The sequence below is a fragment of the Nyctibius grandis genome, chromosome 4 (assembly GCF_013368605.1).
Source record: "Nyctibius grandis isolate bNycGra1 chromosome 4, bNycGra1.pri, whole genome shotgun sequence".
NCBI lineage: Eukaryota > Metazoa > Chordata > Aves > Nyctibiiformes > Nyctibiidae > Nyctibius > Nyctibius grandis.
Genome location: NC_090661.1, coordinates 67,263,690 through 67,277,331, shown reverse-complemented (window position 1 = coordinate 67,277,331; position 13,642 = coordinate 67,263,690). Strand labels below are relative to the sequence as shown.

At 40.6% G+C, this 13,642-nt stretch overlaps 1 protein-coding gene across 1 annotated transcript in view; it reads left to right on the top strand.

Annotated features, from left to right (window-relative positions):
* Positions 1 to 13,642, top strand: part of MNAT1 (MNAT1 component of CDK activating kinase) — a 124,412-nt gene that overhangs the window by 26,722 nt on the left and 84,048 nt on the right. The window contains exons 2-3 of the mRNA XM_068399804.1: positions 10,165 to 10,317; positions 12,011 to 12,084. Of these exons, the coding sequence (XP_068255905.1) occupies positions 10,165 to 10,317; positions 12,011 to 12,084 (227 nt within the window). The remainder of the gene's footprint in view (positions 1 to 10,164; positions 10,318 to 12,010; positions 12,085 to 13,642) is intronic.

Here is a 13,642-nt window from a genome sequence, read left to right as displayed (position 1 = left end):
CAGAATGGTATAATCTTACCTTCTCTTTTTCCATAAAGTGAAAAAAATCGATGAAAACGAATCAAGTTTTGATCTCTGAGACATATACATATTATGATTTATGCCAGATATAATAAATTAATTGTTTATTGATAAAATAATACAAATCTCTGTAATTTATGACAGACTGCTTTAGACTGACGGTTAGGAGTTATTTCTGTCAATGAGCAGAAGGAGCAGATGCTAGAACATCTGTGCCATGCATGTCGTCCTTTAAAAAAAGTTTTCAGTATTCAGAGATGCATGTAATATTGACATATCTTCACCAAAATGAGCTTTTCTCTCTCCTTTTTTATTTTTCTTCCTGAGTTGTTGTTGTCTCAGGGTTTCAGACTTTAGAGCATGTAGCTAGGACCATAAATAGGACTGGAGGCACCTTCTTGGTTATCAAATCTAGTTACCTGTTGAAGACAGTCAGGTCATCAAATCCTCCTCGTGAGCTTATAAAACTTCATTTTGAAACTAATTTTTGCCCTTTTACTTATATTGGATGTGGTTCCAGACTTTCACTCTTGTGGCTGGTGAAAACTACAATTTCCAGTATAAATTTTTACTCTACTGGTTGGACCTGTTTGTTCTAGTTTAAGTAGTTTTTTCTGCTGTTTCTTCTCTGATGATCCAGTCCTCCCAATCTTGTGATCGTACTAGTTGCCCTTTTCTGCGTTTATAGGGTGAGCTTATCTGTTTTGCGTGTGAGTGACCAGGACTGCATGTGTCATTTCAGGTGAAGCCTCCTCACATCCCACTGGTGATTGTCTCTGACAGCAGCAGCTCTTCTGATACATCCTTAGGTTGTGTGTGCCTTTTCATGACTGCGTCGCAGTGCAGAGGGACCATGAGCTACTATTTAATTGGTGTGGAGGTGTATCTTCCTCTCCTTGGTGTTCTTTAAACGATGAGCTCCCTGTCACTTGGTGACTTGTTTCAAATGCATGAATTTTTTTTGTTCAGTTGTGTTCCTTCAGTTTTTATTGTGGAAGGACTTGCCTGTAAAGTAATCTTGTATGCTTTGTTTAAAATATTCTGAAATTATGTGACATGCTTTTTGGCTATTTTGCTTTTAGCAATTCTGAAAAATACTTCTTATTCTCTGTCGGCTGCCCTACCCGTTCTTGGATTGCTTGTGTTGTAACTGTGTTGTAATTGACTCACCTTTCTAGAGGTGTGTTGATCAAGCAGCTTTTAGGGTACCCTGAAATAGTGATGGACGCTCTTTGGGTTGTGTTTTCTCTCCTTATACTTTTGGATCAAGCTAAAATAGCTGGATATGCCATAAAAGCTTTGTAAGAGGGCAGGGAAGGACAAATTTTATTAAACAGCATAGGGTGCTGTTGAATTCAGAGCTTGGGAAGAGAGGAGCAGCTTTTTATGCTCTCCCAACCAGTGGCTCTCCCCAGTCACTTAGTTCTGGGGTCTTGTTCAGACTGAAAGGACCTTTCTGGGGGTCCCTGGCCATGCTGGGCATCTCCACGAGTTTGATTTACTGTGCTTACTTCCATCGACATTGTTGAGGAGCCCTCTTCCAGGGGAAGTATTTCTCCTAGGGTTGAGCAGTCTCGCTTCAGATGTTATTACACAGTTTGTCAAGAGTGTACTGAATGCTGGGGAGGGTCTTTTATTACCAGAGGTTTTGACGATGTGATCCTACATCAGCCGAAGCTGTTCCGAGGTTGCCTGCTGTGCTGCTGTCCTCTTCCCTTGTTTTGCAGCCCAGCTGCGCTGGTGCTGGTGCTCGTCGCAGGCATGTCGGCAGCTGGGGTATCTCCCTTTGTCAAAGCCCTCGCAGTGTCAATACACAGGTGGAAGCTGCCTGAATGGGAGCATTGTTTGTGGGATGCCCTGACCTGTCTGAAGGCTGCAGGAAGTTTGGCTGCTGAACTTGTTGGGGCCTGGAGTTCACTTGAGGGTTCTCCTAGTTCCGCTTCGAGAGGAGATCTGCAAAGCTTTGTATGTATGTGGTGGTGTTTACAAAAGTGCCTGCCCATGCTGCTGGGCACCTAACTGCATTGTCCAGTACTAAACACAGTCCCTGTTCTCTTCATGCTTCAACTTCCCTAATGAATGAGTCTTAAACATGTCTGACTTTCAAGACTCCATGATAGTGGTGCGGTATGCTTGCTTTGCCTGGGATTTTATGTTTGACAACATCCCACTTCAGCTTTCTCACCCTGCTTGCTCGTTCCTGCCTTCACTTTGCCCATTGCTGTGTGCTGGTACAAGCGTTTGTGAACAATGTGGTGAACCAAGTGGGAGAGTTCATCTGGCTGAAAAATAACCCAGCAAATAACTGCGTGGCTGCACAGATGTTTGTTTCTGGCCTGCGGGAGAGGGCAGCGGGGGAAGGACAGTGTATGGCAGCATGAAGGCAGATTACAGCAGCTTCATTGACATTGGTGCTGACTTAACATGTAGAAATACAGTTGTAGTGTTCCTAGGCTGCATGTATAAACTCAAGGTTGTTGGGACTTTTGCTACTCACAAGAATGGGTATTGGTGTCCTAACCTTTGAGTTTGGTCACTCGTTTCTGACAAATTATGTAAAAGGAAACAGTTGCCTTTCTTGTATCATAAACCAAGATTTATACAGGAGCTCCCACCTACCATTTTGTCATGGCAGATTGTTCTTTCAGTCTTTTCAAACCAAGCAGGCATAATGGTAGAGAGGACACTTCTTCATTACACATTGCTTTTTGAGCACTGACAGTGTTCTCAGAACTGTTCAGAACATGGATGATGCAGTTACTGCTCCAACATACTGTTTTTTTTAGTTGTTTTTAAGTGTGTGTACATACACCCACACTGTCTTTCTGTATTTGAATAGCTTAAGGAAACTGGACTGTGTACTTCTTATGCTTTGAGTGAAACACAAGCCTATGCTCTTGGCAGAAATTTGGCTTGGTTCCTCCCAAAAGCTGGGAGAGATGAGCCAACATGGGCAGATAATTCAACTGCTATGTTTGCAAGAGATTGGTAAAGGTTTTGATTTTTGAGTTTTAAACACTTGCGTTTTTCCCATTGAGACCCCAAACCACTGTTGTTTTTGTGGAAAACCTCGGTCATATGCCTGGTTGTCTTACAGGTGTGTGTCTTATCAACTTTATCTTCTTACTTTCTGAGATTAGACATGAAATATGGGAGTGTCTTGTGACAAGCCCTCAGTAATGTGGTCAGGATATCCCATCATGCCACAAATACCTTTTGATTTTTTTTATCCCTTTTACTGTATAGCTGCATTTCCTTGTCTTGCTTCCCCATGCTGTTGTTGCACTGTAAAATGCGTTGAAAATACAGAACAGAAGGTAGTAGCTTTGTTTCGGGTCAAGTAAAAGATTTGTCATGACTATTTTGGGTCCCCTAAGAGTTTATTTTCTGTTGCCTGTGTTTTTTTCCAGTGTGATTTCTGGCATATGCAGGTCTTTTGTAAGACTGAGTAAGTAAATGATCAAAATACTTGAGTTAGTAAGACCTGTCAGCTCTGGGGGCTGTTCAACCCACACCATGGTGTAGGACTTTCTCACGAGTTAAAAAATTCCTAAAGGAAGGAGAAGGGAGCAACGTATCTTGTATGGAGTTCGGTGTGAGATCTTAAACTTGTTAACGATAAGTATGTTTGTCTTGTGAGATAATGGGCAATGTTGAGCTGGATTGTGTCTAAAAAGTGCAGCTTCTGCATTTTAGACAGACATAGAAAATTTCGTAATTGTGTTTTAAGGTGTGCTGTGGGCAGCTGTTAATCCTCTTAGCTGCCCAATTTGATGTTTGTTGAGAACCTTGAAAGCTTGCAAAGGTTCTTATTCAACGAGAATAAAGCATAATAAAGGGGTTATTGACATAGTTGAATTATTATTTTAGTGCATGTGTTTGCCCGGTAGACTGTAATGGATTTGAAGTAGTTGTTCTGGTACATTGGGTAAATTCTCAGTCGATTTTGGTGTGCCTAGTCATTGTGAAAACACTTATTTCTCAATGCCGCACAGCTGCTCTTGAAGTGTCAAGAATTGGCCTGTCAAGTATTGACCTGGTTTTTGACCAAATTGGCATAACTGTACTGCAAGACATGTTTTTTATGATTATGTGCTTAATTGACTAGGCAGCAGTATCTCGTAAAGAACCACTTTTATTTAAATACCTACAGAAATACTTTCTCTGTACTATCTAGAGTTAATACCATAAAAGGTTCTTCTCCAAAAAGAAAAGAAAAAAGAAAAGATTCTTCTCCAAAAAAAGAAAAGGCTCATCTGTACAGGATAAATGTGAGTTAAGTTTCAGCTTGCTGCAAACTCTCTTGTCAGGTCCGAGCCACTTGAAATGGTTTTGTAATGGAGATGTTGAAACACAATGGGTGGTGGAAATGTTTCTGTTTATTATTAATTGATTCAGTATGTCTTTTTTTTTGTTGTTTAAAATGCCAGTCATTCAAGGCTGCAGTTCAACCACTACCTGGGCTGCTTTCTTTCTGATAAGTGCAGTTGAGATGAACTGGTCTGTGTATCAGAGTTTGTATATGGGTGTTTGGAAAATAGAGTTAACTGTGGCTGAGCATCTCCTAAATTTTCGAGATGTCTGGGCTCATTTAACCTCCTCCTTTCTGCAATACGGAGCAGAACGCGCCTGACAGAACAAAAATGAAACAAAAGCATGTGCATGCATCCTTTTCCCAAAAGATATAAGCAGTCTAAAAGGAGGTTTGATGCTCAGCAGCTTGGTGGATGATGCTGAGAGTTGGCATAATACAGATATAGGCAGAATACTGGAGAATTTTATTTCTGTTTTGCTTTGTTGTTTAAAGGAGGGGTTAAGATCAGCTCTTTGGAGTCTCAATACTTTTGAAAAAAAGTTAAATGTTAAGCAAAGTAATCTCTGAGATTTCTGTCTTGCAGTGCATGTTACTGTGGGCTGAACAGAGGGGAACTGCAGACAACTGCAGATAGCTTATCAACAGCGTTTAAAACTCCAAAATTATCATCTGTTGATTGATTGAGTTGTGATTTCTGCCTGAAATCTGAGCTGTTTCTGATTGCCATAACCAGCTGTAATCTCTACATGGTGTGCGGGCTGCTTGTGAGACCTGTTTATTTACTAGTTGAAGACAGACCCATTGTGGGGTTTTTGGCCAAATAAGGTTTTGAGAGCATTCTGAAGTTGTCTGCTTACAGGGTGAGAACAGCAAAATCCCCATGGGTAGGACTTCACAGAATCTGAACAGAGGAAGAGGGAAAGAGTAATTCGTATCTTCTTCTCCCAGCTCCCTCTTGGATTTGGCGGACAGGGAAGAGATGACCCAAAACACATAGGCAGCTGCTTCTGCAAGTACGTGAATAAGGATTCCTGACTTTCTGAAGCTGAGGTGGGAAAAGGAAAAGACTTATTTTTGTCCCCAACTCCCTACTCATCTGGGAGCTACTGATCTCGTAAGCTCCTTTATTCCAAGGCTCTCAGAAGTAATTGGTGTCATTGCCGTCACGCTTCTTTCTCGTTCCTCAGCTTTTGATCCCTAACCTGTAACATGGGGAAAAAAAAAAATCCCTTAGCTTTTCAGATCAGAGAGCGTCATTGTTGCAGACTCTAGGAAGAACCTGTCTTCTAGGCTGTGCCTGTTAGTCCATCAGCCTAGAAAATAAGCCTGCAATGGCCAACTGCAAATAGTAGATGAACTCTTGGCTATGTAGCAGAAACCACAGCGGGTGATGAGGACTTGCTAAATGTACTGAAGGTTGTGAAATAAACAGGTTTGACAGCTGTGCACTCCAAATTGGGCTGTTCTTGTCTCAGTTGAAGAATCTCTGTACAAGAACACAAAATTGTCTAACCCAAGCTAAGCAAAAAGCCTGTGGATGTTTCTAGAAGCATCTTTGATTTTAAAATCTAGATGTCTTTCTGTAAGCTCTCTCACGTATGTGTGTTTTCCGTTGGTTTTTAATGTTCTCTTGCCATAAATCAAGAGTCATTCAGTTTCTGTAAGTAAATTTCCCTCTGACATCAGAATTGAGGAACAAGTGAAAGCACATCTTTTTTGCTGATTCTTTCCATCCCATTTGTTTGTGGTTCAGATCTTGGCTATAGGTTGAAGACTGTATTATTATTTTTTAAACTAAACTGTTTTTTCCATAGTAGAGAGGATCATTTGTTTTGTGTGTTACTTTAAATAACAGAAACATCTTGGTTATAAAAGCTGAAGAAGAGGGGCTTAGAGATTCTAAATATTTGGTACTGTTTAGTAAGTATATCTACTAAAAATAGCCTTTGTAAAGAAAGGCAGTAACTCATTCTGTAATATTCCTAGTCAACAGTAAAAGCCGTAAAGATTATTTTTTTTCTGAAATGATTAATGGCTGCGTATCTGAACTCCTGCAAATTTTTGATATGCTCAGCAGAATCTAAAATTTTAAAAGAAAGAATATTTTGTACTCCTGCTTGTGAAAATAGCTCCTCCTTTCTTCTGTTTTGTTTGCTTTCTTGCCAGCCAAGCTAGAAAAGTAAGCAGCACCATCAAGCTATGCTAATGTTGTGAGCCTTTTTCATCCATTTGGTGTCCAAGAGGCTTGATTCCTTATCTGCCGTCATCCCTTCATGAAGTGTGTGTGTGCATGTGTGGGGAATGCAGGATTAGGCACAAATCTTTTACCCTTTGAAGACACTTTGTCCAAAACAAACACTCAGTTCCAGTAAGTGTAATTTAGCTGATAAACATCTAACACTTTTCTGGAGAGGAACCTCTGCTTATTTTCTGCAATGTTACCAAAAGCATTTTTAGCATGATCCTGATCCTGAAGTCCTTGAACAGTGACATGAGGGCATGTAGTGCTATTTGTGCATTGATGGTGCCAGACCATCTAGATGCTTTATTATTTGCTTTCCTCAAAAAAGTGGCGTCATTCTAGACTGCTTAGAGACTGAGCTATTTGTTTAATATTTCATGGGGTTGAAAGCGAAGAACAAGACAAATCAAAGCCGTGTCCATAGAAATGAAAATGAGCATACTGGTGTTTATTATCCTGGTGTGGAAGATCAGGAGACTTCATTGTTCCTGGAGGTGTTGTGATTGCTTTTGTTGGTGACATTACTAATAGTCTTCCCATCATCTGCGCATGTGTAACTCCCTGGGCATTTTCCATTGATACCTTTATCCAGATTACCTGTTCTCAGGATACAAACTTGAATCCAAAAGGTAATGACAGATTTAAGTGAACGTGTGAAATGTAATACAGATCATAGAGGCCTTACAACCTCAGTGTGAAGATGAGAATCAGCAATATCACGCCCTGAGGGTTTGGTTAGACCTCATGTGAAACTGTTGTCTTCAATCAGATGTATTCAGTTTTGAACGAATGTATAGACCTGATTCTTAATCAAGAACATTTGTCATCATTAGTTTATATATGTGGTATGTATACATACATAAATACCTATATGCATATTAAAAATTCCTGATTTAAGACTCCTAATTTAAGAAAACTCGTGGCACTTGTTTTGGCTATGATTTGAAAGGGAGTTAAGCAAGTGTTTTGATGCTTTGCTCATTTGGGGAAAGCCAAGTATGATGCGTTGGCCAATAAAAGATGCATTGAATGATGTCTTGCTTCCATAGTAAGACTGTCCTTACACTAAGGCAAATGGAGAATAATTGGACTTGCAAAGAAATGGAAGGGTCACCTGAATTGATGTGGTCTCTGTGGTGTAAGGTCAGTGGTTGGGGGAGTTTTCATAATGTAAAGGCCACCTTTATTGAAAGCTGCCTGCCTGGTATATACAGGAGCTCTGACTTTAGTGGTCCGTAGAGAAACCAAAAGGAACTTGTGTGAGAGGAGTTCAGTGGATGGCTTTAAACCTTCTTCAGGAATGAGATGGAAATGTGTGGCCAAGCATGTGTGCCATCGCTGGGAAAGCAGTTGCAGTTTGTGGGGGGCAAGAATGACAGATCTGCTAGGAAGGAAGCTTGGGATCTAACTGTGTATATTAAATCTATCAGGAGATGGAGAGGGGGCAGGATTTGGACTGGGTCCAGGTCTGCCTTCGACTTGTCCCTTTTGAATTCAGAAGGAGTTATCTATGAATAAATGTAAGGGTGGATGTACATGAGTGAGGGAGAAAGAACTTGATCACCTGAAGTGGGATTCCCACAGTGAGGTGTTGACTCATCTTTTTTTTGTATGGAAAGCTATTTTCCAGCCTTAGAAACACTGGTTTCAGTTTGGGAGGGCATTGAAGAACTTGTACGAAGTGCTTTTCCAAGGAGGGACTTTTTCCATAGTCAAGTCCTGTGTAAACTTGAAATGTCTTTGATTTAGGGAAGGGAGAGGGGGGAGTGAAGTAGTTTCAGATGCTACTGTCTGTGCATAATATCTTGCACATGGAGACCCTGTTCTGTTGGTCCTTAGGCAATACCATGATAAAAAAACAATACAAACACCTGCACTTGGATCCACCTGCCAAGTTCTGTAGCTTTACACTCCCTTTTCTATAACTTAAAAATAGGAAAGAGGAGGCAGGGTTTTTTTTTTTTTTGTTGTTGCTGTGTTGAGAGAGACGTACAAACGGCACAAGCTGCCAAACCGAAGGAGACAGTGAAACTGTCCTTATGTACTGGGCTGATGCATGCACAGACAGGTTGGGGGGGAGGAAGGAGAAAACCCTTTCCCTGCCTTGTCTTCTCTCATGCATTTAGTGTGCCTTCTCCCATAGTAATGAACTAAATTATTTTCATAAAGAAGCATACTCCTTGAGCTGATGTCTCAGTAACTTCTGAATTTCAGGCCTAGTGTGCTAAAAGGTTTGATCTTTCCCTTCCCAGATAAATTTGTGTTTAAATGTGCTTGGTTTTCTAACTAGAGGGATTCTGGAGCAGGAAAATGTCCAAGTAAATTCAAGGTTTGCTCTTTAATGTTGGCAGCTGCTGCGCAAGATTCATTTTGAAACTGTAGTTCTGCTTGTGTTAACCAAAAAATTGCTCTTTTTTTTTTTTTTTTTTTTTAAATTGTAAGATACAATTGCATTTGTTTTGCACTTTATAATCTTGAAAACAGAAGCTGGGTAAAACTGGTTGGCTCTAGCCAGCTCTGCCTCTTTAAGTACTGGAACCAGTTTAGTTGGGGGTAGGTCAGCAGAGTGAAAGTTTTGTTTAAGGACCTTGACAACCATGTCAGTATTGTTTCTCTTAACTTGTTTAGCTTTTGTGCTGGGTTTTTCAAGGTACAATACAGCTTAGCCCTTAATGTACAACTGTTTTGGCTTCACTATAGCAAAGCTATAAATAGACAGCCCCTTGCCTCCCCGGCAGTAGGAAATGACTGCAGCAGGTGTTGTCCTCTGCTAGAAATTTGCACGTTATTAGTACCCAAGTACTTTTTTTAAAATTGGCTTTCGTGCTGTGTGTTCATCCCTTATTAAATGCCAACTGTCTGGTCAGCAAGTGTCTCGTTAAAATCTGAAGTCTTCATTAAGACAAAAGAAATAAAACCAGAAAGGTATTTTTGGTTTATATCTGTGCAGCCTCTGTGTAAAGTATATTTTATGTGCAATTTTAAAAGTACTAACAGAAGGCACAGGAGAGCTGCATAATGCTGGTTGCTGGTTAAAATGGTATTTTGATTCTTTTAGCTGTGTTGGGCTGGCGTTTAGCTCAGGTTTGTTACAGCAGTTCCTCCATGGTGCTACTGGTAGATGCTTGGAAGGCTGCGGCCAAGATTTGTATCCCTGCTTGTGCTGAATAGTACCTTGCGCTGTGAATGGCATCAAGAAAATAAATGAGGCTTTTTGTGCAGCAAGGTAGTGCTCAGCGCGAATGAGGATATTGCAGTCAGGTCCATGTGAAATGAATTTGATAGTGTCAGTAAAAAAGCTTGACACTAACCCCCTCGTTGTGTTTGGATTAACTTTCAGTCTCAGCAAAGAGGCTGAGTCGTTTGGGCAGGGAGAATAGATGCATTTGTGCTGCTGGGGTTGTTTCCTTGCAGGCATGGTGGAGAGCCCTTGCCTCCCTGCCACTGTTGGGTGCTGAAGTGAAATCAAAGGGAGATGCACTGTGTTCTTATAGTGTGAGTGTGTAAACAACGAAAAAGGAGGACAATCCTGTGTTTCAGTTACTGTTTAACATGTATCTGCCTTTATACCCCCTTTCTCCTGCAGATGTGAGAGCTGTGTGGAACTGCTGTTTGTGAGAGGGTCTGGGAATTGCCAGGAGTGCGATACCCCCCTGCGGAAGAGTAACTTCAGGGTACAGCTCTTTGAGGATCCTGCTGTCGACAAGGAAGTGGAAATTCGGAAGAAAGTGCTGAAAATGTGAGTGTCACCAGTTAGAAGAACAGAGGGTGGATGTATTTCATGGATCACCATTTGAAAAAATTGACTTCCTCTTCCAGTAGTACAGAAGAGATAATTTTTTTTTTTAAGTGACAAGCTGTAAAACTTGACTCCATTTAACATGGAGGGTTTTCAGAGAATCTGATTTTATGCAACAACTGAGGGCTGAATTCTCAATTTAGCCTTGAGGGATTCCTGCTTAGCATTAGAAAATGTTGGGTGTTTCGATGTGGCCTCCTTTGGCAAAGACTTGCCTCCTAAATGGAGATGATTAGATATTGAGGACTACAGCTGCTTTCCCTTTGAGGGGGTGAACGTGGGAGTGGGGCAAGAAACAGGACCTTGATTGTTTTGTTCCCTGGGGACCTGTTCTGAAAGTTGAAGGCCAGTTCCCTTCGAAATGAAAATGGACAAAAGAGAAGCTATGTTCACATTGTTTTCTACTTCATGCAGTAATTGTTAGTGAAAATGCTTCCTTACAAGCCTTGTGTTATTAGTCTGTCATGCAGATTTGAGAGCTCTTGGAATTGAGATAAATGACAACTAAAATTGCATCTCGCTCCTTGTGGCCAAGAAACAACATTTTATAAGGCAAATAAGTGAGCCAGTTGATGTTTTGGTAAAATAGGGTCTGATGGAACATAAGAAACCTGGAGAGAGTTGTGTGTGCAAAAAGGAACGTACAGGTAAATTGTAAGCTTGGCAGCCTTTATCTAAGACTTAGTACAACACTAAATGAATTATATGATGTTGCCGAGATGTGAGGAGATCATGTCATTGAATACCAAGATGCTGATGTGGAAAGTAGTAATAATTTTGATGTTTGATTATAAAGTCTACTGCAGTTAACAAAAGTCAAACTGGAATGAAGTCAGCATAGTTGACTAAACACGGAATGAAATGTAGTTAGAACAGAAAATGTTATAAAATGCTTGGCCCACTTGGAAGTGCCAGATTAGTTTTTAGTAGGTGGAAAAAATGTCCCCAAATTGGAATTTGGCTTGAGTTCCTGGGATTAGATCTTTATACTCCTGGGTGTCATGTATCTTAGTCCACAGAGCAGACAGTCTCAACTTTGTATTTTCTTGGGAAGAAAGCCTGCATGTTTTGACTTTCAGAGGCTGTCTATGTTCTACCCAGTTGTCCCTTCATCTTTTTACTTTTTCCAGCTATCAGGAGTTGGATAAATGAGTTCTGGAATGGTCTATTGATATGAAATAAGATAGTTGTGTAGCATTTTCAGTTTGCTGCTGACATATGCTTTCTATTGTTGCCATAAAGCCAAACATCCTTTTCTGATACTTCTAGAGAAGCTTTCCTTGTGGGTGGTACTGTTGTCTCTGCCTTTGTTAACAGGTTTCTCATGCTGAAAGGCTGGCTTGGAATTAGTATATCCTAGCCTCTGTGCTCCTGTTTACCTGTAACCCTGGAAAAGGAATCGGCAAACAGTAGGCAAAGATAGCACTGATTTATGCCAGGCTGGCTCCTTTCCTCTGAAACAAGCACTTCTGTCTCCTTTTAAAGATTCTGTACATTGGTCAGCTCTGGGAGCTGTAAAGCATGTAGTGAATAAAACTAGGTCCATGCTTAATATGCTTGCAGCAAGAGCCTTGTTGAATTGAAATTGCATCTTTGTGTGTTTATATAAATACTTGTTTCTCTTCTCTCAAAGATACAATAAAAGAGAAGACGACTTTCCCAGTCTAAGTGAATATAATGATTTCCTGGAAGAAATAGAAGAAATTGGTAAGTCTTAATGCTTGCATTTTTGATGTGCCGTGCTCATGAGACCATAGGCTTTTATCTTCTGACTCAGCTGCCTATGAGAATGTTTGAGTTTCTGTAATAGGATTTATCATAGTATCAGATGTTTATCTAATTACTTTTTTCTGTATGTTTTTAATCGAATTTGCTGAGTTTTAGGACATCGTTAAGTAAAACATTTTATCTGCCAGAGAAAAAACGTGATTCAAAGAAGTAGTAGTGCTTTATAGCTGGAAAAGAAAGGCTTGCAGGGGATTGTCGGTGCTGCACTGGGAAAGATTAAACAAAGAGAGGAGAAACTGAAATTTTCATTATATGCCTCCATTATCTTTATCTACCATGACAGAAGCCATATGGTGTCTTTCATCATTTTTGCTTCTGCAGCTACAGTAGTTGAAGCTGCTTTGAAGCTGATGACCTTACATACCACTGTGGTAGCATTTTATGTTGCTGTGCAGAAGGAGAAGGTTTAGGAACAGACATTGATTTCTTTCTCTTTGGATGAGTTGAAGCAGAACTTTGCCCTTTGGGGGAAATAAACTCTGCAATCAACAGAGTTTATTTTCTTCTTAGTTAGGGTGACTTGTGGTTTATGGTGGAGTGATGGATTTTGCTTAGAAAAACAAGAATGTGTTCAAAGGAGTGACTCCTAAATGGTTAGTTTCGTGGGGTTTATGAACTTCTGAGAGTTTTCTTTTTTTTTTTCCTGGAGGAAGAAGGGGTAGCTTAGAACATGCAGGAGTGGCAGCAAATGTGCTTTGAAGGAAAACACGGAGATGCCACTCCCCTCCAGTTTCTCAAAGGAGCCCTTGCTCCTCTTTGCACTGTGGTGTTTTGTAGAAACGTATCCAAGACACTTACTGCTGTGAGTAATGTATCATGTTTTTGCTGGCATCAGAAGGCTGAGGCTGGAGAGCGAAATCGTGTGGCCGGGAAACACCAGGCACACTCATATGGGTCCAGATATCTGGAGGAGACAATGTGGGTGTAGTTCTGTTTGTATATTTTTTTGGATGGTGCGGGGGAAGGAGGGAATGAGTAGAAAGAATGGTTTGCATCTTAGCCAGAGGATCCTGGAAGAATCTGTGTGCTCATGGAAAGGAAAACTGCTTTTTATTTATGTAGCATTAAATACAGATTTCCCACTTACTGCTGTTGCAGGGGTTTTCAGCATCTGCAACAAGGGAGTTGAAGTTTTGCCTGAAATTGCCTTAACGACATCAATTTGTGCAGAATGTTATGATTCTCCAGCTCTTGGGATTAGGTTGTTAAATTTCAAATGGTTCCAGAGCTTGCGCTGGAAACTTGGTTTAGAAGCAGCAGAAATCACAGCTGGTCTTTGTAACCTTGTGAAGAAGAATGAATTTGTCAATAATTGTGCTGGCCCTGCAAATACATAATGAAGAAGCTCAATAGATAGAGTTGTTAGGAATTGGAGTTGCCTGAAAGGGACACCTAAAATACTAAAAGGAACAGGTAGTCTGACTACCTCCTAATTTCTTCATGTAGCAGCCAGGGTGATGAGAGGAAAGAAGGGGTG